Genomic DNA, 23,946 nt, shown 5'->3' with positions numbered 1-23,946 from the left:
TTTAGTTCCTGGAATCAACCAGCAGCAGTTCTGACCTCGTCTATGGTCTTCTTCACTTCAGGCTTCTCCGTTTCTCCGCAGGCGAAGATGAGGTCAGCTCCGAGGGTCCTGACAAACTCCAGCTCCTCCCGCAGGCCGTCCGTCTCGGCCTTGATGGCCTGATGAAACAGAAGCACGTCAAAACGTTTCCTTTAGTGTGAATGAAAGCTGTATCTTTCATCTCCTTCCTGCAGGATTACCTCTGCAGCCTCGATCTGCTGCTTGATGAGCGAGGGGTCCACGCCGGGGTCTTCCAGCTCTCGCACGATGTCCTGCGAGTCTCGGAGCGTGCTCAGGAGCGCCGCTACGTCAGACCAGAACTTCCCGGCCAGATCCAGAACGTCGTTCAGCTTGCTCTCCCTCTCCTCGGCCCGCTGCCGGATCTCATCCCAGAGGGAGCGCAGACGGAGGAGGCGGGACCGAACGGCTGCAGGAGGGAGAGAGGAGCTGGATTTACTGGGAATATGGGAAACTTTTACTCAACGCCGGATCATCCAGGCCGGATCATCCAGGCTGGATCATCTAGATCGGATCATCCAGGCCGGATCATCCAGGCCGGGTCATCCAGGCCGGATCATCTAGATCGGATCATCCAGGCCGGATCATCTAGATCAGATCATCCAGGCCGGATCATCTAGATCAGATCATCCAGGCCGGATCATCCAGGCCGGATCATCCAGGCCGGATCATCCAGGCTGGATCATCTAGATCGGATCATCCAGGCCGGATCATCTAGATCGGATCATCCAGGCCGGATCATCCAGGCTGGATCATCTAGATCGGATCATCCAGGCCGGATCATCTAGATCAGATCATCCAGGCTGGATCATCTAGATCGGATCATCCAGGCCGGATCATCCAGGCTGGATCATCCAGGCCGGATCATCCAGGCCGGATCATCCAGGTCGGATCATCTAGATCGGATCATCCAGGCCGGATCATCCAGGTCGGATCATCTAGATCGGATCATCCAGGCCGGATCATCCAGATCAGATCATCCAGGCCGGATCATCCAGGTCGGATCATCCAGGCCGGATCATCCAGGTCGGATCATCTAGATCGGATCATCCAGGCCGGATCATCTAGATCAGATCATCCAGGCCGGATCATCCAGGTCGGATCATCTAGATCGGATCATCCAGGCCGGATCATCTAGATCGGATCATCCAGGCCGGATCATCCAGATCGGATCATCCAGGCTGGATCATCTAGATCGGATCATCTAGATCGGATCATCCAGGCCGGATCATCTAGATCGGATCATCCAGGCCGGATCATCCAGGTCGGATCATCTAGATCGGATCATCCAGGCCGGATCATCTAGATCGGATCATCCAGGCCGGATCATCCAGGCCGGATCATCCAGGTCGGATCATCCAGGTCGGATCATCCAGATCGGATCATCTAGATCGGATCATCCAGGCCGGATCATCCAGGTCGGATCATCTAGATCGGATCATCCAGGCCGGATCATCTAGATCAGATCATCCAGGCCGGATCATCCAGGTCGGATCATCTAGATCGGATCATCCAGGCCGGATCATCTAGATCAGATCATCCAGGCCTGGATCATCCAGATCGGATCATCCAGGCCGGATCATCCAGATCGGATCATCCAGGCCGGATCATCCAGGCTGGATCATCTAGATCGGATCATCCAGGGCGGATCATCCAGATCGGGTCATCCAGGCCGGATCATCTAGATTGGATCATCCAGGCCGGATCATCCAGATCGGATCATCCAGGCCGGATCATCCAGGCCGGATCATCTAGATTGGATCATCCAGGCCGGATCATCCAGATCGGATCATCCAGGCCGGATCATCCAGGCCGGATCATCTAGATCGGATCATCCAGGCCGGATCATCTAGATCGGATCATCCAGGCCGGATCATCTAGATTGGATCATCCAGGCCGGATCATCTAGATTGGATCATCCAGGCCGGATCATCCAGATCGGATCATCCAGGCCGGATCATCCAGATCGGGTCATCCAGGCCGGATCATCTAGATTGGATCATCCAGGCCGGATCATCCAGATCGGATCATCCAGGCCGGATCATCCAGATCGGGTCATCCAGGCCGGATCATCTAGATTGGATCATCCAGGCCGGATCATCCAGATCGGATCATCCAGGCCGGATCATCCAGGCCGGATCATCCTGGTCGGATCATCTAGATCGGATCATCCAGGCCGGATCATCCAGGCCGGATCATCTAGATTGGATCATCCAGGCCGGATCATCCAGATCGGATCATCCAGGCCGGATCATCCAGGCCGGATCATCTAGATCGGATCATCCATATCGGATCATCCAGATCGGATCATCCAGGCCGGATCATCTAGATCGGATCATCCAGGCCGGATCATCCAGATCGGATCATCTAGATCGGATCATTCAGGGCGGATCATCCAGATCGGGTCATCCAGGCCGGATCATCCAGGCCGGATCATCCAGATCGGATCATCCAGGCCGGATCATCTAGATCGGATCATCCAGGCCGGATCATCCAGATCGGATCATCCAGGCCGGATCATCTAGATCGGATCATCCAGGCCGGATCATCCAGGCCGGATCATCCAGATTGGATCATCCAGGCCGGATCATCCTGGTCGGATCATCTAGATCGGATCATCCAGGTCGGATCATCCAGGCCGGATCATCCTGGTCGGATCATCTAGATCGGAACATCCAGGCCGGATCATCCTGGTCGGATCATCTAGATCGGATCATCCAGATCGGATCATCCAGGCCGGATCATCTAGATCGGATCATCCAGGCCGGATCATCCTGGTCGGATCATCTAGATCGGATCATCCAGGTCGGATCATCCAGGCCGGATCATCCTGGTCGGATCATCTAGATCGGATCATCCAGGTCGGATCATCCAGGCCGGATCATCCAGGCCGGATCATCCAGGCCAGATCATCCAGGCCGGATCATCCAGATTGGATCATCCAGGCCGGATCATCCTGGTCGGATCATCTAGATCGGATCATCCAGGCCGGATCATCTAGATCAGATCATCCAGGCCGGATCATCCAGATCGGATCATCCAGGCCAGATCATCCAGGCCGGATCATCCAGATTGGATCATCCAGGCCGGATCATCCTGGTCGGATCATCTAGATCGGATCATCCAGGCCGGATCATCCAGGCCCACGTAGGGCAAACAGCAGCAGTTTGGACATGAAATAAAATGTACATAAAAGCCAGATAGTTACAGCTTCACCGTGTTTCATGCACAATTTTCACAATGTTGCGGGGGGGGGGGGGGGGACAGTCCGGCCCTGCTCTTACTGGTCATATGGGAAACTTTTACTGGTCCTTCAGCACGATGTGTCTCATGTTTTACTATCAATACTGCAACACCCCCCCCCCTTCAGCAGACAGAAAGACCTTTTATTTTCAGAAACGCTCGAGGGAAATGAAGCCAAACGGTCAGCAGAGGGCGAGAAAACAAAGACGTGTGTGTGTGTGTGTGTTGTTGGATAAAATATGCAGAACTTCTCTGCTGATTCTGCGTTTTTTCCCCAGTTAAACATCTGCTGCGACCAGTTCCCACCAGTTTTCCAGAAGCTCCTCAGTTCTTTGTCTCACTTTTACAGTTTCAGAAGGAGGTGAACTTTTAACGCTAAATTCTGCCTCCTCACCAACAAAACCTGCAACACACCTTCAGTTCTCGCTACGTTCTGCCAAAGCACAGATAACAGAGGCTACGGCGAGCTGAGGAGCAGACAGATGCTACTGCAGCCTCGTCAGCCGCCATGCAGCTGGATAAACTACCGCGTTCTCCCAGGCGGCACCGGAGGACGCCGAGCTGCGAGGCTCCAACCACGAGCTTGAATAAAAACCGACCACTGAGCAGATTTACAGGCAAAGTGTTGAACTTCAAGAGGAATGCTTCATGACACCTTATTTTAGATGAATAAAAAGATGCAACCACATCGTGTCGACATGGACTCACCCTGAGCGGCCGGGTCGTCGTGAGCCGCCCTGCCGATGAGCTCCTCGCCGCGGGCGCAGAGGGCGGAGAAGCTCGGCAGCAGTTTGTCCAGCTCCAGGCCCTGAGCGCGGTGCTCCGCCAGCTGCTCCCGGATCTTCTCCACCTCCGCCGCCACCGGAGGGGGCTGCCGCAGCCGCTGCACCGCCCCCTCCAGGGTCTCCAGCAGCGGGTCCATCTTGTCGTGAAACTGAGGACGGGAGGAGAAGGTTAGGAGGAGGAGGAGGAGGAGGAGGAGGAGGATATCTGAACACTGCGAGGATCTGTGGGCGATCAGCCGTCCAACAGCAACGATAGCGAAGCTTTTTATTTCAGAAGGCGAAGCAGAACCGTTGGTTCTGGTGAATATCTGGACACAAACCAGTCCAGACCAGACAAACTGGTCCAGTTTCAACCTCTTCTGGAGGAGGACCCCTCCCCATGCAGGAGGAGATGCTCTCAGACCATCAGCTGATGGCTTCCTGAGACATTTACCTGCTGAAACGTCACTTTTTCAGCTTCTACTCTGACTTGCCTCGTTGCTTCTCCCAGGAGGAGGTAAACTTTACGTGTTCCAGGTGAATCTAACCACATCTTGGTTCTGGTTCTGTAACAACCTCACATGTCCCAGCTTTCCGTAGAGACCTACATTCAACATTTAGCTCTTGTATTTGTGAAGACAAGCGATTTATTTTGGGTTTTTATGCTTCAGACAGGAGGCAGAAAAACCGGCGTGGTCAGGAAGAGGTTCAGGACCTCAGTTTGCCTCGACTGAATTCTATTCTATCCTATTCTACAGTCATTTAGCCGACGCTTTTATACATATATACCCCGATAGGCACATCGGGGGGCAACTTAGGGTTCAGTGCCTTTCCCAGGGACACTTGGCGACTGTTTTTCCTCCTGAGCTTCAGCGTGAATGAAAACATCCCACAGTGTGTCTGTAATGCTTCTGCTTTTGTTATTTGTATAATTTAAGGTAACTCTACATGTAAGTGAACATTATGAGGCATACAAGCTTTCTGCCGACTTTGTTTTATGTTTTACTGGATAGTTTCTTTGGAAATGAACTGATACAAACAAAATAAACGAACTGATGCAGTTCTGATTAAGCTGAAGGCTGAATTACGGTGATTTAAGCTGAATTCTCACGGCTCATTTAGCGTTACGTGTCTGTGTTCTGTTTGGATCAAATCATGTGGTGTGACCGCATCCTGAGCGTCGGTGCTCTTACCTCTACCAGCTGGGTGATGCAGAGAGCAGTGACGATGGAGAAAATGGTGGTGAGGGGCAACACACACAGCAAATCCACAAAGAGCGAGGGGTGGGGTGAGGGGTTAAACGAGAGGATGGGAGGGGAGAGAGAGGGATGGAGTTGTGGTGGACAGGGTGCAGGAGGAGTGAGACGTGGATGGTGTGAAGGGGTGGAGAAACAACACGGTGAGTTTGATCAGTCATGCATACGACAGACAGAAAACAACGTGAGATGAAGTGCAAAGAAAAAAATTCATGTTTTCATCACAAGATTAGATGACATGATGATAAAAATCTGACTTTCAGCTAAAAACAAACATTTTTACATCATAAACAACAAGCGCAGCTGATGATAAACCTGCTGCGTTAGTGTCACGCTAACGACACGCTAACGACACGCTAACAAGACAGAAGCCGGTAAAAACCTTCGTGCTGTTTGGCGGTCGCATCAGAAACTAATCCGACCTGCGTCAGCGGCGTACCTGTGCGGACTGGGACACGGCCTCGTCCAGCGCTGTGGCGCGACCTTTCACCTCCTCCTTGATGGCCAGGTATCGCGTCTCGGCGTGGGCGTAGCGCTGCGTTACCGCGGCGCCCTCCTGCAGGCTGAGCTCGGCCAGCTGCGGTCCGATCTTCAGCAGCTTGTCGATGTGAGGCTTGTGCTCGGCGATGGACTCTCTGAGCAGCTGCAGACGACAGAAACATCGTCAAACCTGGAGGTTCTGGTTTAACTGGATCCAGAACCGGGTCGCTGCGTGCAGAACGTCTCACCCTCATCTGGTCCTGCTGCAGCCGGAGAGCGTCCGTGTCGATGGCGGGCGGAGGCAGCTGGGCGATGAGAGCTTCCGTCTCACCCAACCACGGCTCCAGCTCCTCGTAGGTCTCCCAGAACCGAACCACCAGAACCTGGGCCTGCTCCAGGGCTGAGAAGCGCTCGCTGTGGCTCTGACTGACGGCGTCGTAGCGAGCGCTCAGAGAGTCCGTCTTCACCTGCGGACGGGAAGGAAGGTGTTTAGACGTCGCTCAGCGTCTCCGCCGGCGGTCGGGGGGAAAACCTACCATCAGAGCGTCTTTCTGAGCGTCGCTGCAGGCCTCCAGGATGTCGTCTCTGGCGCCGAGGAGCTGGTCGACGGTGTCTTTGTGTCGGATGATGTCGATGTTGAAGGCTCTCTGCACCTGCAGCTGCGCCACCGTCACGTCCGGCTCCAGGCTCAGTGGACCCAGCGACGCCAACTTGCGTTCCGTCTCTCCCACCCAGGCGAGCTCTGCGTCCACCGCCTCCTCGTACTGAAAAGACGAGTTCAGGATGAGCAAACATGGTGGAGAATTAACGTCGTTCAGGGGTGGGCGACCGTCCTGCGCCGGCTCTCTGGAGGGAAACAGTCGTTCTGCAGCGACGGATTTATTTACAGAACCCCTACGCTGCAAACCCGGGTCAGATCGAGTCGGATCGAGTCCTCGCACTCGACTACTGCTGCAGGTTTGGCAGTAAAATGAGGAATTGTGGGGTTTGGAAAGACGTTTGCAGAGAACATTAAAGAGTCAGAAAATTACTGTTTAAAGCTTCTCTAAGGTGTGTGTGATTATGAACTCATTAATAAACCAACAAACCGCCTGCAGTACCTGCTGCGACCTCTGGATGGCGGCTTGTACCAGCTGCACCCGCTGCGTGATGGTCTCGTCCACCTGCCGGTAGCGCTGGTTGGCGTCGGCGACCAGGCGGTCCAGGCCTTCGCGGGCTCGCCATGGAACCAGGTCCAGCAGGGCGCTGCCCACCTCGTTGACCGTGTCCAGCACCAGACGCTTTTCTGCGGACACCTTCTTCAGCTCCTGCAGCGGAGAGGAAGGAGGAGGAAGATGAGGGACGTCCGCTGAGTGGAAATCGATCTGTTTATCAATCCGCCATCGACTGTGTCGCTCTTTAAATGTCAAAGAAACCAACACTACACGGCAAAAAGGCTTTCAGTAGCTTCTCCAAACTGTTAGACTTCCACAAAAAAACTGGGTTTCTATGGCAACGCTGTGTGGGTGGCCTGGTACTGGAAGGCTGAAAATGTCACTACAGACAGGAAATGTCCTTAAAAAAGCTCCTTAAACGAACACAATCCAGGATGTGAAAACTGCAGGCAGAAAATTTACAAAAGAGAAAATAATAAATCACCTCTGAGGATGTTGTTACCGTGGCAACCACAGATTTAGGCTAAAACAAGCTACCTGTATTCAAACCTCACTTTGTTTAAAAACTCAAAACCACTGTTTTTTTGGTCCATCTGGTGTTTTTCATGTATAAATACATAAAAATGAAACTTTTTCATCCTGCTCGGCATCAGACGTGAAGTCGAGGCTAAAATGGTGCAAAATGAATTTATCATTTATTAGGCAGCATTAAGAGCAAGTAGAAGAAAACTGAATTTATCACCAACAGAACTTCGGAGAAATGACATAAACAGATAAGAATATTGGCATTGGCTTTCTCATCTCTCGTTTTTCCAGTTATTTACCAACAATCCTCACATCCATCCATCTGTCCATCTTCTGCCGCTTATCCGGGGTCGGGTTGCGGGGGCAGCAGCCTAAGCAGGGAAGCCCAGACTTCCCTCTCCCCAGCCACACTGGCCAACTCTGCGGGGGGGGATCCCGAGGCGTTCCCAGGCCAGCAGAGAGATATAATCCCTCCAGCGTGTCCTGGGTCTTTGCTGGGGTCTCCTCCCAGAGGGACGTGCCTGGAACACCTCACCAGGGAGGTCCAGGAGGCATCCTGACCAGATGCCCGAGCCACCTCAACCGGTACCTCACATAAATCCTCACATAAGCTTCATTCCAGCCATGGAGGAACATTATCTTCCTTCTCAGACACATAAAACTTTCTTTTCACATGTTCGTCTAGAGGAGGAGTGGAAAAGAGAGGAAGTCACAGAGCATCAGAGTGAATTTTACTGGCTGGAGAGAGCTCAGAGAAGAGGCAGGATGAAGATGGATGCTAAATCTTTGCTTTTATAGAGAACAGGACTTCCAGCAAACAGAAGCTTCCAGACCGTCACACGGCCGGTTTTTACAGACTGAACCAGGAAGCAGCGAGACCAGAACTGGACTGTTTTACTTGTTTATAACAGGAGAGATCATATTTCTCCAGTTTTAGCCTCCCTTCATTGGCTGTCTGTTGAATCTAGAATAGAATTTAAAATCCTTCTCCTTACATATAAAGCCCTCCACAACCAGGCACCACTATATATCAAAGACTTCATAGTTCCTTATATACCAAGTAGAGTACTTCGTTCGCAGACTGCAGGCTTACTTGTGGTTCCTAGAGTCTCAAAGAGCCGAGCAGGAGGCAGAGCCTTTGGTTATCAGGCCCCTCTCTTATGGAATAAGCTCCCAGTTAGTGTTGGGGAAGCAGACACCCTCCCCACCTTTAAGACTAGGCTGAAGACTTATCTTTTTGATAAGTCCTATAGCTAGGGATGGTTAGCATCCCTTAGTTATGCTGCTATAGGTTTAGACTGCTGAGGGACATTTCCTGATACACTGAGCTTCTTTCTCTTTATCTCTCTCTTTTATCCCCCCCCCATAACAGTGTAGCATCATTAACATGTATGTCTCCTGTCTCAGCAGGTCTCCCTGGCCGGGAGTAGCAGTTCCTGTTGTCTGTTGTCTTTCTGTCCTCTTCCCCCCACACAGCAGAGGCAGATGGCTGCCTGTCCTGAGCCGGGTTCTGCCGGAGGTTTCCTTCCTGTTAAAAGGGAGTTTTTTCCTTCCCACTGTCGCCAGTGTGCTTGCTCAGGATGGGACATTGAGTTGGACTCAACTCAATCTGTTGGTTTCCTTATATAGGCTGTTATGAATTGGCCTTCATTATGTTTTCCCCTCTGTCTGTAAAGCGTCTTGAGATGGCATTGCCGTGATTTGACGCTACATAAATAAAGTTGAATTGAATTCTGACTCCGCCCACCTTCTGTCTCTCCTGGTAGGCGGGCGTGGCATCGGGCTCTGCGTTGTTAAGCTCCGCCTCCACAGCGTCCAGCCACCGGTTGAGGTCGTCGTGGGCGCTGGCGAATCGCGTGGCCAGCTGCAGCGCCTGCTCCAGGGTGCGGAGAGCCTTGCTGCTGCCCGCCGTCATCTCGGCGTAGCGAGACTTGATCCCGTCCAGCTTCTCCTGGATGAGGAGAACCTCCTCCCCTGCAGGAGGCGACGCAGCTCAGGTTATAAACTGTACATTGGTGCGGCGACCGGCCTGGCTGACAGACGACCATCAGCTGGGGAGGATTTAGGACGAGGAGGATCACCTGTGGTCTGTTTGAGTAGAGCTTGTCCATTCTTGATGGCCTGGTCCACAGTTTTCTTCCTGCTTAAGATCTCTTCATTCAGAGCCTGAGGACGTAAAAAACCAGCATTAGCGTGTTCTTCCCAACATGTTAAAAACACGTCTACTGAAACAGAGCTACAGATCTTCTGAGGACAGCATCGGGTGTGGTGTGGGGAATCTCTCCGGTCGTACCAGGGTGTGTTTGTGCTGCTCGGCCAGCAGCTGGGGCCGGTAGCTCTGCAGCGAGACCTGAGCCAGCCTCTGAGCCACCTCCGCCAGCCAGTTCAGCACCTCCACCTCCTCCTCGCCGAACAGCTGGGCGTTGGCCAGCGCCTGCTCTAGCAGCGCCGCCCGCCGGGAGCACCAATCAGCCAGCTCCGAGTGGCCCGACCTCACCGCCCCCACGCGCTCGCGCAGCCAATCCCGATCCGCCGAGCAGCTGAGCGGGGTCAGGGATTGACTGAGGGACTCCAGGAGGTCGACCTCAGCTTCGCGGGAGGACACGTCCTCTTGAAGCGCCTGGGAAGTGTGTGTGTGTGTGTGTGTGTGTGTGTGTTATGAGGAGGAATGAGGAAGAAGAGCAAAACAACAGAAAGATGGATAAAAACGGCATGCAGATGAGAAATCATAGAATCCATGAAATGAAACAACAAAAAAACGAGGAACTGAGGCAGAAACTGAAACGTCGGATGCGTGTTGGGAAAGAGGCGTGTTCCATGTTCATCCTGCAGCAGGTCGCCGCTGCTCAACGTCAATCTGTGTCGCAACTGGACCGGACCGTACCTTGTGTCTGACGATCTGCTGGGTGATCTTGGCTGTCTGGGTTCCCATGGGCTCGGCGGAGCTCAGGCGTCGCTCGGTGGTGCTCAGCCATTCTCCCAGCGGCTCCAGAGCTTCGTGGAAGTGCAGAGCCAGAACCTGCAGCTCCTCCAGCTGCCTCTGCCTGCGAGGGAGGAGAGACGAAGACGTGTGAGGAGGAGGAGCGTCTGTTTGCCTCATGCGGAGATTTGTGGCTGATTTCGTGTCGTGCAGCAAACGTTTCTCTGAACCGATAACAGCAGCGTTTGAGACGGACGGAGGAGGCAAAGTTATGAAAATCGTGTCTTTTTGTGCTTCCTGGAGTGTATCGGTGTGTGAAGAGGTCACAGACTGTATATAAAAGATGGGCGGAACCTCCGTGACGTCACCCATAGGTTTCTGAAGAGCTGAATTGAAGCTCGGTGGGAGGTTCCTACCATCACCATCTTGGCAGGGACATGCGTGTCGTCTCGCCCGGAAAATACAAATATGGGCAAAGAGGTGGAGCTGAGAGGGGGGCTGTGAGCGTCATGGTGGATGATTGACGTCGAGCGAACTCCGAGCTTTCTGTAGCTAAGAGCTAACCAAGCTAACCCGGACATAACGGGAGCTAACCAGCTAACGGAGGTAACCGGGCTAAAGCTAAGTCACATTGCCAACCGGCTAAAAATGGCGGTTGTTCTACGTTCTTCTGACTTGAAGTGGGAGATCGGGTACCTGTCAATCAAAAGGACACGCCCCTAAATATGCCAAACTTCCAGATTAAATGACTTTTAAACGGGCGAGTTAGAAAAAAATTTCACTGCCCCCACAGTTGTCATGAAGGTAAACCTGACCTATTAAACCCAACATGGATTTTTTTTTTTTATAACCAGGCTGTAAACATGTTTATTTCTGTTGTAAACATGTTTATTTCTGTTGTAAACATGTTTATTTCTGTTGTAAACATGTTTATTCCTGCTGTAAAGTTGGTCTTTTTAACATGGGAGTCTATGGGGGATTTGCTCTGCTTTGCAGCCCCTAGTGGATGAAGGGGGAACTGCAGTTTTATACACTTCCACACTGGCTTCACTTTTCACCGCCGGAGGCTCCGTCCATCTTTCATATACGGTCTATGGAAGAGGTGCACTCATGGCAGACGGTGTAATAAACCCAGACACATGACAGGCATGATGTAGCATCATCATTATCGTTGAACATTATCTGACGAATCAGGTGTGTGTGTGTGTGTGTGTGTGTGTGTGTGTGTGTGTGTGTGAGAAACCAGCTTATAGCTGCTCACACAGGAAACACACACACACACACCTCGCCTCTGCTGACGCTTACCTGGAGTCGGCCTTGTCCAGCAGCTCGGACCACCTCTCTGACAGACTCTGGAGCTGGGTCTGGATCTTCTGCTGGTCCTGAGAGTCTGCGGTGGCCGCGATCCTCTCTCCCTCGGCCCGGATCATCTCCACCGTCGGCCTGCGGTCGTCCAGCAGCCTCTGCAGAAGCTGACAGACAGAAAAACATGTTTTTATGTTCAGAACTCAGAAGCTCCTCCATAGATGTTCCTCCTCCTGTCGGCGATACAACAACCACGATGTCCTGCGGGGTTCTGGCTGACTGGTTGGGGTTCTGGCTGACTGGTTGGGGTTCTGGCTGACTGGTTGGAGTTCTGGCTGACTGGTTGGGGTTCTGGCTGACTGGTTGGGGTTCTGGCTGACTGGTTGGGGTTCTGGCAGACTGGTTGGAGTTCTGGCTGACTGGTTGGGGTTCTGGCTGACTGGTTGGGGTTCTGGCTGACTGGTTGGGGTTCTGGCTGACTGGTTGGGGTTCTGGCTGACTGGTTGGGGTTCTGGCAGACTGGTTGGGGTCCTGGCAGACTGGTTGGGGTTCTGGCAGACTGGTTGGGGTTCTGGCAGACTGGTTGGAGTTCTGGCTGACTGGTTGGGGTTCTGGCTGACTGGTTGGGGTTCTGGCTGACTGGTTGGGGTTCTGGCTGACTGGTTGGAGTTCTGGCAGACTGGTTGGGGTTCTGGCTGACTGGTTGGGGTTCTGGCAGACTGGTTGGGGTTCTGGCTGACTGGTTGGGGTTCTGGCTGACTGGTTGGGGTTCTGGCTGACTGGTTGGAGTTCTGGCAGACTGGTTGGAGTTCTGGCAGACTGGTTGGGGTTCTGGCAGACTGGTTGGGGTTCTGGCTGACTGGTTGGAGTTCTGGCAGACTGGTTGGGGTTCTGGCTGACTGGTTGGAGTTCTGGCTGACTGGTTGGAGTTCTGGCTGACTGGTTGGGGTTCCGGCTGATGTCTAGAATTTTTTTTTTACAACTTTCAGCCTTTTTGTAAAGTTAAAAACATCAGATTTGAAAGAATCTCACAGATTTGAGGTGTGAAAGTGAGATAACTGGTGTTGCTGGTTTAACTGGTCCCAGTTCAGCCCTCTGAACCTCCCAGCGTATCATACTGGTCCCAGTTCAGCTCTCTGAACGCACCTCTCTGTTTACGTTCTCCGTCACGGATGTAAACACGTGTGATTGATCACTGACTGGACGTGCAGCGCTTGTACGTGCACGAACACAGGAAGTGTACGTTGGATAAACAAAGGAAGTTTGTGTGTGTGTGTGTGTGTGTGTGTGTTGGAAAACAATATAAGTCGACCATACGTGTGTTTGTTTTCGTGCCAGAATGACTGGCAGACGGTCGGCTGGGGCCATTGACTGTGTGTGTGTGTGTGTGTGTGTGTGTGTTGTCCAGCGGCTGAAGGACATGAGTGTAAATAATATTTGAAGCAAACCAGGACGCTTAAGGAAGGAACTGGTTTTAACGCTGCAGTAAAACGGTTTGTTCTCTGGACGGAACGGTCGTGCCGGCGGTTTGATTCCCTGGAAGAACCAATCAGGTTTGTTCTGGCTGAATATTTACAGAAACATGTTTTAATTTTTGTTTGCTCTGCAGGACTGAAGGTTTCTATGTAAACATGCAGGTAGCAGCTTCGACCATCCAGACATTTTCTTTGTAGAATTGTAGAAATAAAACATAGATCTGCAGTGACCAAACCGTTTCTGCACGTCATTCTTTCACGTCTTGGCTTTCAGGAAACAAATAAGGCAACAGAAACTGTTTACATATTTACTATTTACCTACAAACCAGCTGTGCTCAGCTGCTTATTAAGCCGCCGTGCTTCTTGGTTTTATTCCAGACATAAATATTATTAGCTGATGTCATCATCAACTTCAGCTCTCTGATTGGTGGAAAGCTGGACAGGAAGTGTCTTCATCATAATTTACAGGTGAAAGTAGATGTTTCTTAGCAACACAGTAATTTATTTTTATAATGAAAATATAATGCCCTGCTGATTTCATTTGAAGCCATACACAGAATGTATATGTGACAAATGTAGCATTTATTCAGCTTTTCTCTTCAACCTCTGCATCAGATATTTCACCGGTTTTCACCTCACGCCACCAGAAAACCTTCCGCCATCTTTAGCTGCTCAGAACCAACGATAACCTTCCTCTTCCACCGAAACCGGGATGCTCGAAGCAGGCGGGACTTTATGGAAGCCTGACCTGGAGGTTCCTGCTTCCGCCTCTGGTTTCAGAAGGTGGCTTAATGAGACGATCTGCAATGTGCCCACTTTTTGGTTTGAGACATCAACGGTTGGGTTTTACAGACCAACGGTTGGGTTTTACAGACCAACGGTTGGGTTTTACAGACCAACGGTTGGGTTTTACAGACCAATGGTTTGGTTTTACAGACCAACGGTTGGGTTTTACAGACCAATGGTTTGGTTTTATAGACCAACGGTTGGGTTTTACAGACCACCCGGTGGGTTTTACAGACCAATGTTTGGGTTTTACAGACCAATGGTTTGGTTTTATAGACCAACGGTTGGGTTTTACAGACCAACGGTTTGGTTTTACAGACCAACGGTTGGGTTTTACAGACCACCGGGTGGGTTTTACAGACCAATGGTTGGGTTTTACAGACCACCCGGTGGGTTTTATAGACCAACGGTTGGGTTTTACAGACCAACGGTTGGGTTTTACAGACCAATGGTTTGGTTTTACAGACCAACGGTTGGGTTTTACAGACCAACGGTTGGGTTTTACAGACCACCGGGTGGGTTTTACAGACCAATGGTTGGGTTTTACAGACCAATGGTTGGGTTTTACAGACCAAGGGTTGGGTTTTACAGACCACCCGGTGGGTTTTACAGACTACCCGGTGGGTTTTACAGACTACGCGGTGGGTTTTACAGACTACGCGGTGGGTTTTACAGACTATCTGGTGGGTTTTACAGACCACCGGGTGGGTTTTACAGACCAATGGTTTGGTTTTACAGACCAAGGGTTGGGTTTTACAGACCAAGGGTTGGGTTTTACAGACCACCCGGTGGGTTTTACAGACTACCCGGTGGGTTTTACAGACTATCTGGTGGGTTTTACAGACCACCAGGTGGGTTTTACAGACCAATGGTTTGGTTTTACACACCAAGGGTTGGGTTTTACAGACCAAGGGTTGGGTTTTACAGACCACCCGGTGGGTTTTACAGACCACCGGGTGGGTTTTACAGACCAATGGTTTGGTTTTACAGACCAACGGTTGGGTTTTACAGACCAATGGTTTGGTTTTACAGACCAACGGTTGGGTTTTACAGACCACCGGGTGGGTTTTACAGACCAATGGTTGGGTTTTACAGACCAATGGTTGGGTTTTACAGACCACCCGGTGGGTTTTACAGACTACCCGGTGGGTTTTACAGACTACCCGGTGGGTTTTACAGACTATCTGGTGGGTTTTACAGACCAACGGGTGGGTTTTGCGGGTTAGTCAGAGGATCAATGGAGAATATCTGATCTGATATCTGAGCAAAAACAAACTTTTTAATGGTTCTCTATACGTCTGCTGTCAGATGATTTACTTCCTCTGAACTGCGTCGGGACACATGGAAGTGTCTCATCATACCTTTTGCTCCTGGATCTGTGCCTTGACCACGCGGTATTCTGCAGACGGAGGCTTCTGATTGGCCACCAGCTCCTCCGTGTCGCTCAGCCAGCTCAGCAGAGGCTCCAGAGCATCCTGGAACTTCCCACAATGCAACAGGGCCTCCTGCAGCTGGGTGATGCGCTCTGCGATCTGCGGAGAGAAGTGAGAGGAGATGATTTCCGTTGGATTCAATCATCTTATATATACAACTTAAAGACAATAAGTAAAAACAACATCCTGGTTTCCGTCGTACCCGCTTGTTGAGTGAGTTCCATCTGAGGTTGGTGCTTTCCAGGTCGTGCTCCAGCGCCTGGGTGTCGGTGTGCTTGGCGGCGCTCTGGATCAGACCCTGACCCACGGCGTTGACGTGCTGCAGCTTTGGCTGGATGCTTTCCACCTGCTTCCGCTCCACGGCCTGGAAGAGCAACACAGGAGGCGGCGAGTTAAACCGCAGTTCGCCAACCCGCCAACAAGGACATGAAAGCAGAAGTAAAAGAACTGGGAGGCGGGAAGGGAACTGGGAAAGCCAGGGGGGAGGAGGAGGAGAGGGGGAGTCGGGGGATTATGGGGATTAGACGATGAGGCGTGTGAGGGGTCTGGCTGCAATATGCTGAGTCGACACACACCCCAACACACTCAGATGAATACGACCTTCACACACACACAGAGCTACACCAACACACACACACACACACACACACATCAGAGCCGGAGCCATCTTGTGATGACAACAGAGTCGGCAGTCTGATGCGGAAGACAACCAGACTGCATTTCACAGCTGGTACGTCTCCTGGCTCGTCCTGAAACCCGGGTCCAAACCGGCCCGGTTCTCTCCTGGTCTGGACAACGTTCCTCCAGGCTGCAGCCGGTTCTGCTGAGAGGAAAACCGAGCCGGAACCAACAGCTGATGTTACGGAAACCCACCCAGTAATTCACCCATTTCCCACAATTTCACGCCATTCCAGCAGCTGCCTGGGCGGTGGGGACGCCGCAGAGCGCCATGGAGGACGCTGTCTGCCAGACGAAGCGGTCGGGATGGGGGTCCGTTACAGAGCGGGACTGGAGGGGGGGAGGGGGGGGGGTCTGAAAACATTCAGAAGTACTGACATGTACTACAAACCCACAGAGGGGAGAATGGGGACCAGTGGTGGTTTGTGATGCTGCAGCAGCCAAACCTCAATGGCCACACACACACACACACACACTCACTCTCACACTCACACACACACACACACACACACACACACACACACTCACACACACACACAGGCAGCGGATTGTGGTGAAGTCGAGGCCGGGGGGGTGGGGGGGGGTTTCTGGTGTTAACATGAGGGAAAATGTGAAAACGAAGGTTTGTCTCGCAGAAGAACTCCAGCGCTGACAGGAGGACATCAGAAACGCTCCTCCAAAGCGGTGAAACGTTTTTTCCTCGCCGTCGGGTTCAGAAAACTGGTCGGCAGGGGAACTGACACTCGAGGTGATTAGTCAGAGGTCAGCAGACATGACTGTCTCCACGTTTGTTGATTTTCACCACAAAAAAAGCAAAACAACAACAATGTGGCCACCGAGCAGGAGACTAAATAAGAAAGTTGTTTTCGCTCTTTAAGATGAGGACTCAAGAACATAAAAACATATTAGATCCTATAAATCACATCACATGTTATTAAAGTCACTGGGAGGGAATAAATCAGCCTCTGGACTCGTCCAGTTAGCAGCCAAACAGCGACGTCTGTGGCTGGAGAGCAAACAGCTCCTCAGACAGCTGAGGAGGAGCGAACAGCAGCGGAGAGCGACCAACCCGGACGAACTACGACCACGCACGTCAGCGTTTCACGTCCCAGCTTCAGGAACAGATCCCGTTCACTCAGGTCCAAACACACGTGTGGATCGTGTGTTTTTCCGTACGGATCAGGGTTTTTCTGTGCAGTTGTGGCTCATAAAGTCTGGTTTATACCGTATCTCCCACCGCAGGGTCTCAGAGGCAGCGAACAGCCTGAACCGACCCCTTCTAGAGATGTAGATCCTTCCTCCAGACTGACTACAGCAGAGAGGAGGCACACATCTGATCCAGGAACCTTCTCACTGTCACGCCACCGGGTTAATAAATGAAAGGTAAACAGACGTCTTCTTCTTCAGGGATCAGAAATGTTTAAATTTCTGCACTAATAAAGTGTTTAAGGACTAAAAACAGCCTAAATTTCACCAAAGAGTCTTCAGCGAAGAGTCGATCTGAAGTCTCACGGCAAAACTCCTTCTGATCCAGCTTTCAGAGTAAAATCCTCCTGAAAGCAGAATGTGGAGGATTCTTCATCTTGTTTTAGGAGTGTTTGTCTTTTTTTTCTTACTTTTTAACAGGAACTTAAATAGTTAAATAACATGAAGTTCAATCATCTGAGATCATCATGGATCCTTCACACCCGATTTTAGCAGAAAAACTTCCTATAAGACCTTCCAGCACCGACAAAACACAGTTTTCATCCTGATTTAAGATCTTTTCTCTCAAAGTGAGAAACACTGAAAAGAAGAATTAAGACGGTTTTAAGTGTTTTTTTTCACTCATTAAAGGACTTAAACAACTTGTTTTAAGACATTTTCACTTTTCTAAAGTCTACATATTTTTTTCCTTATTTCAGGAAATCTGACGTAGTGTAATAATCTCACTGCCTGGACGGATAATTTCACAAGATTACAGTCAGAATATTCTCAGTTTAAGAGTATTTTATTCCTATTACAACAGTTTAACCATAATTATATGTTTATATGTGTTTTATCCCAGTAAAAAGACATTCAGACTGATACTGAATGGATTTTTGCTGCTGAATGCCAATAAAAAGTAGATAAATAATAAAAGAAACAGGAACGGTGATTCAGATCGGACGGCTTGTGTTTGCTTCATAAACACGTTTCGCTGCTTTTTGAAGCAAACAAACCCTTCATTACGGCGTGTTTACACACCAACTTTCTCCTGAAGCCTGACTGGAAGTCGCCGAGCCGAGTCTCTGCAGAGGATCATCATTAAACACTTTACAGGTTTCTGCTCATCTGGTTTAAATACGCCGTTAAAACGCAGCAACTTCATGCTGAAACCTGAGAGTTTGTGCTGAAAGAAGAGTCTATGAGCAGGATCAGACATGGATGATCAGCGCGCACGTGTGTGTGTGTGTGTGTGTGTGTGTGTGTTGTTGCGATGGGCGTCACAGCAGCCTGAAACAGGAAGTCTGTCGGACAGAAAAACAATGATTGCAGCCCTGACCTGCTCCACCCTGAGCCTCATCCTGGAGTGTGTGTTTGGTGGGAAATGAGCCGTCCATCATCGCCACACACTCTGGATGTACAGAAACGTGCTTCAGGGTGTGTGTGCTGCTCCTTCTCTCGCTGTCCCTTTCTCCGCCGTCCTGGAAAAACTCCCACATACTTGTCATTCTTCTCCGCCTCAGCCAGCATAGCAGCCAAACACACCGCGGTCCTCCTCTTCCTCACGTCATCCCTCTCCCCGCCTTTTCCCTGACTCTCTCCCATCTTCCTACTCAGCCTCTCCATCTGGAGCTCCAACCCACGCCAGCTTCCTCGCTGCAGCCTCGGCTCGGGAAGCCGCTTCCACAACCAGCTGCTGATTTTCATCGTGTCCGTCGAACAGATCGCGTCTTCGTCTCCGATCCGAGTCAGTGGAAGGGACGGATGGGAGGAGATTCCTCCTCATAGCACCAGTTCATTACTGGTTATTCACCATTTATCATCCTCACAACACCAGAACAGTCCCAGATACTGAGCCAGCAGTGCAGCGGCTCAGTTTCACGTCAACATCGATCCGATTCACCAACTCTCAGATATCGACCGATACGGGTCAACATGGAGCCCCCCCCCCGCCCCGAAGAACACAAGAAAAACTAAAACTCGCTCCCTACACTCGCTCTGATAAGACTGCGTTCATGCTGGTCCGTTCCCATGACAACCAACAAGTTCACATGATAGCAGATTATAACATAAAAAGGGTCTGAATAAAAAGGGAAATAATTCCTTAACTTGTCATTTAACTATCATTTCTGCTGATGCAGCAAGTCAGGAGAAGTTTGATGCGGCTGCATCCCACACGGTTGCTGAGCGACGTTTTTACCTCAGGCTGACACTGAAAACAGTTTCAGGGCTCTAAAGCTGCACAAACAACAAACTCACCACACGTTGGCTGGAGGTGTGTCAACAGGACGGAAATAAAAACTAAAATACTGAATATCAACTCTTTTTGAGCTGAACTGTGTGTGTGTGTGTGTGTATATGAGCACATGCGATCTATATTTAGCAAAGCTAATAAGACTGAAAGGAGGAATAACTGCAGACGGCGTCCAAAACATCAGAGGATGACTTAATGTCCTGATGAGGACAGATGAGGAGCGTGTTGCAGTCCTGATGGAAGCTGCAGCTGCGACTGTTCTGCTGCACAAAGAACGAGAAAACGCGGGTTTTTCTGCTTAAATCGTTGACGTCGTGCATCACCCTGCATCTTTAGTCGCACCCAGAGGCGCCATATGGGGGGTGGGGGGGGGACTTGATCAGGGCCCAGAAAGATTTACAAACTATGTAAGAAAATCATTAAACCTTCATTATAAATACTTTTCTCAAAGGTTGTAATAAAATATAGCAGTAATATAAACTGATAAACTATTTATATAAAAATAACCTAGTTAGATGTCTGCACTGTGATTTAACCCTTTATAGGGCACTCAATGAAATACCTTCAGATTAGAAATATTAACCTAAAATTGTCCTTCTGGTCTGAACCAAGACCTCCGTTCTGTTGTTACATTAACTAATACAAATAGTTTCATGCTGAATATGAAAGAAAAAGTGATTAAAAAAAAATAGTCACTTTTCCCATAAAGGGTTAAACACAGCCTAGATCTTTATTATTCCCATTAAAAGCTTTTTTTTTCTTTTTGAAGCAAAACAAAAATCTAAAATGTGCGATCCAGTGATCTATGCTGTTGTCTTTCATAGGGCCCAAAATCCCTGGTGGCGCCGGTGCAGGACGGACATGACGGCGGCGGAAACGGAGAGTTTAGATAGAAGTGAAGAAGATTCAACACGCAGGATTCAGGTATGTTGTTTATTTGTAGCAAACCAGCAGCTTATATTTCCTGATTTCCGAGGCGTGGAGCGCCGCTGATGTCAGACAGAGTCACGCCACTTCTGTTGTATTTAGAAATGTATGAAACACCTCCATGCAGCAAATCAATGCCCTCCTGCTTCAGCCTCCATGCATCCTCACCCCCACCTCGCTCTTTTCCTCCCTCTCCCTTCCATCCCCTCCCGGTTTGTCCCGGAGGCGGATGTTCACAACCAGAAATATCACAGAAATCAACAGAAACGCAGGAGTTTGTTCCAACGGACCTACGACACGTTAAACTCTTATTCCCTTCATGTCTGAAGTGGTTGTAAAGCAGAAATGAAGCTGAGAAAAGCAGCCTGTCTCCACTAAACCGGCTAAATCAGCTTTTTAAATCTGAATTAAAGACCTAAAGGCTGCAGCAACAACTGTCTTCTGTCGGTGCAAAAAGTTTCTTCGCTTCAGTTCATCAAACAGCATGGAAAGTCTGTCCATCTGTCCATCTGTCTGTCTGTCTGTGTGTGTGTGTGTGTGTGTGTGTGTGTGTGTGTGTGTGTGTGTAACAACGAGCTGCATGTTAATCCAGAGACCTTCTGCTTGTGTCTTCCTGCCAGAAAAATCTCTTATCGTGGAGTCGAGGCCCGATGCAGGACAACAAGGTGCTTCCTCCCGTCGCCTGCTGCTTTGTTCAGCTCGTCCCAACCCTGCTTTGTCCTCTAACCCTGTTTTGTCCTCCAACCCTGTTTTGTCCTCCAACCCTGTTTTGTCCTCCAACCCTGTTTTGTCCTCCAACCCTGCTTTGTCCTCCAACCCTGTTTTGTCCTCCAACCCTGTTTTGTCCTCCAACCCTGTTTTGTCCTCCAACCCTGCTTTGTCCTCCAACCCTGTTTTGTCCTCCAACCCTGTTTTGTCCTCCAACCCTGTTTTGTCCTCCAACCCTGCTTTGTCCTCTAACCCTGTTTTGTCCTCTAACCCTGTTTTGTCCTCCAACCCTGCTTTGTCCTCCAACCCTGCTTTGTCCTCCAACCCTGTTTTGTCCTCCAACCCTGTTTTGTCCTCCAACCCTGTTTTGTCCTCTAACCCTGTTTTGTCCTTTTGTCCTCCAACCCTGTTTTGTCCTCTAACCCTGTTTTGTCCTCTAACCCTGTTTTGTCCTCCAACCCTGTTTTGTCCTCCAACCCTGTTTTGTCCTCCAACCCTGTTTTGTCCTCCAACCCTGTTTTGTCCTCTAACCCTGTTTTGTCCTCCAACCCTGTTTTGTCCTCCAACCCTGTTTTGTCCTCTAACCCTGTTTTGTCCTCCAACCCTGTTTTGTCCTCCAACCCTGTTTTGTCCTCCAACCCTGTTTTGTCCTCTAACCCTGTTTTGTCCTCCAACCCTGTTTTGTCCTCCAACCCTGTTTTGTCCTCCAACCCTGTTTTGTCCTCCAACCCTGTTTTGTCCTCTAACCCTGTTTTGTCCTCCAACCCTGTTTTGTCCTCCAACCCTGTTTTGTCCTCCAACCCTGTTTTGTCCTCTAACCCTGTTTTGTCCTCCAACCCTGTTTTGTCCTCCAACCCTGTTTTGTCCTCCAACCCTGTTTTGTCCTCTAACCCTGTTTTGTCCTCTAACCCTGTTTTGTCCTCCAACCCTGTTTTGTCCTCCAACCCTGCTTTGTCCTCCAACCCTGTTTTGTCCTCCAACCCTGTTTTGTCCTCCAACCCTGCTTTGTCCTCTAACCCTGTTTTGTCCTCTAACCCTGTTTTGTCCTCCAACCCTGCTTTGTCCTCCAACCCTGCTTTGTCCTCCAACCCTGTTTTGTCCTCCAACCCTGTTTTGTCCTCTAACCCTGTTTTGTCCTTTTGTCCTCCAACCCTGTTTTGTCCTCCAACCCTGTTTTGTCCTCTAACCCTGTTTTGTCCTCTAACCCTGTTTTGTCCTCCAACCCTGTTTTGTCCTCCAACCCTGTTTTGTCCTCCAACCCTGTTTTGTCCTCTAACCCTGTTTTGTCCTCCAACCCTGTTTTGTCCTCCAACCCTGTTTTGTCCTCTAACCCTGTTTTGTCCTCCAACCCTGTTTTGTCCTCCAACCCTGTTTTGTCCTCCAACCCTGTTTTGTCCTCTAACCCTGTTTTGTCCTCCAACCCTGTTTTGTCCTCCAACCCTGTTTTGTCCTCCAACCCTGTTTTGTCCTCTAACCCTGTTTTGTCCTCCAACCCTGTTTTGTCCTCCAACCCTGTTTTGTCCTCCAACCCTGTTTTGTCCTCTAACCCTGTTTTGTCCTCTAACCCTGTTTTGTCCTCTAACCCTGTTTTGTCCTCCACGCTGGCCTCCTCGTCCCCTTTCAGCTCATTTCTATCAGCCGCACCACATGAAAACTGCCTCGTGTTTGTTTTATTGAATGCTCTGAGTTTGCATTGCAGCAGATTATTACAGCAGGTCGGCCGAGACAAACATGAAGGACAAAGAGAGGGACGTAGAGACGAGACGTCCAGGCCTCAGCGTGAGCACCAGCACGTCCTTATCTGACATCTAAGTTTATATTCCCCGGACAACTTGGCACGGTGCGAGTGTAATCATGTTGGCAGAGCTGCCCCATCACAGTGTTTACCTCCTTATCTCTGCAACAAACCGGCCGAGCATGGAGGAGCAGGGGGAGGACGAGGCTTTGGGACGGACAGAATCACCGCAGGAGGATTTCATCACAACATAGAAAGTCCCATTTCCAAATGATCCTCCCCGATTCGAGGACATGAAGGAGCCGGTGTTGCTGCGCTCGTGATGTGCACCGAGCTCCAGAACAGCCACACTAAACATCTTTCTACACTTTTTATTATTTAACTTCCAAAGCCGTAAAAGTTGACTGAACGTAACGATCCTGGAAGAACGACAACATACAGATAGAATCCTGAAGTTATTAGTTTTTATTTTGGCTTCAGTGGTCAGGGGAACGGTTGTGTGTGTGTGTGTGTGTGTGTTTAAATGTGAAACTGCTTTTAATGTGAAGCACTTTGCTTTTATATGAAAAGTGCTAAACAAATAAAGCTTGATTTGATTTGATCCATGTTTACTGGAACGATGTTCATCATCATCATCCGCCTGCTCGTTTCATGTTCATGTAGAGTTGCTTGTAAAGCAGGAAGAAGCTACATCACACTACTGCTCCTGGTGGAGTTTTAATTTGACTAAAAGGAACAAAACCTGATTATTTACTGATTAAAATGAGTCGTTTTCCTTGATTTTAATCAAGCTGCAAGATGGAAGTTTCTTCCCCTCTGAGCGGTTTGTTCACCAGAACATTTTTACACAGAAACTAGCAGCTAAGTTTCATCAAACTCGCTGGATTTTAGCAAAAAAGCAGCAGATCATATTTTCTGCTTTAACCTCAGATGGGTTCAAATGACGTCACATGATCTCAGCAGCTTTTTCTTTCACTGTCAAAACATCTTTCGCCCTCAAGTCAGGCCTGACGTTTCAGCTGTGACATCTGATTGCGTTAAAAGAAAGCAGAGAATGAAC

At 50.0% G+C, this 23,946-nt stretch overlaps 1 protein-coding gene across 8 annotated transcripts in view; it reads right to left on the bottom strand.

Annotated features, from left to right (window-relative positions):
- The window catches only part of macf1a (microtubule actin crosslinking factor 1a), a 323,394-nt gene that overhangs the window by 26,126 nt on the left and 273,322 nt on the right, over positions 1–23,946 (bottom strand). For all 8 annotated transcript variants that reach the window (XM_079258488.1, XM_079258491.1, XM_079258489.1 and 5 more), the window contains 14 exons: positions 15,602–15,763; positions 15,328–15,498; positions 11,705–11,871; positions 10,364–10,523; positions 9,773–10,099; positions 9,561–9,645; positions 9,227–9,453; positions 6,901–7,107; positions 6,337–6,564; positions 6,049–6,267; positions 5,760–5,963; positions 4,009–4,234; positions 240–466; positions 36–158 (listed from right to left, as the gene is read on the bottom strand). In XM_079258488.1, the coding sequence (XP_079114614.1) occupies positions 36–158; positions 240–466; positions 4,009–4,234; positions 5,760–5,963; positions 6,049–6,267; positions 6,337–6,564; positions 6,901–7,107; positions 9,227–9,453; positions 9,561–9,645; positions 9,773–10,099; positions 10,364–10,523; positions 11,705–11,871; positions 15,328–15,498; positions 15,602–15,763 (2,733 nt within the window). The remainder of the gene's footprint in view (positions 1–35; positions 159–239; positions 467–4,008; positions 4,235–5,759; positions 5,964–6,048; positions 6,268–6,336; positions 6,565–6,900; positions 7,108–9,226; positions 9,454–9,560; positions 9,646–9,772; positions 10,100–10,363; positions 10,524–11,704; positions 11,872–15,327; positions 15,499–15,601; positions 15,764–23,946) is intronic.

This window comes from Telmatherina bonti (genome assembly GCF_933228915.1).
Source record: "Telmatherina bonti genome assembly, chromosome: 19".
Lineage (NCBI taxonomy): Eukaryota > Metazoa > Chordata > Actinopteri > Atheriniformes > Telmatherinidae > Telmatherina > Telmatherina bonti.
The sequence above is the reverse complement of the archived record's forward strand: the minus strand, read 5'-3'. Positions and strand labels throughout refer to the sequence as shown.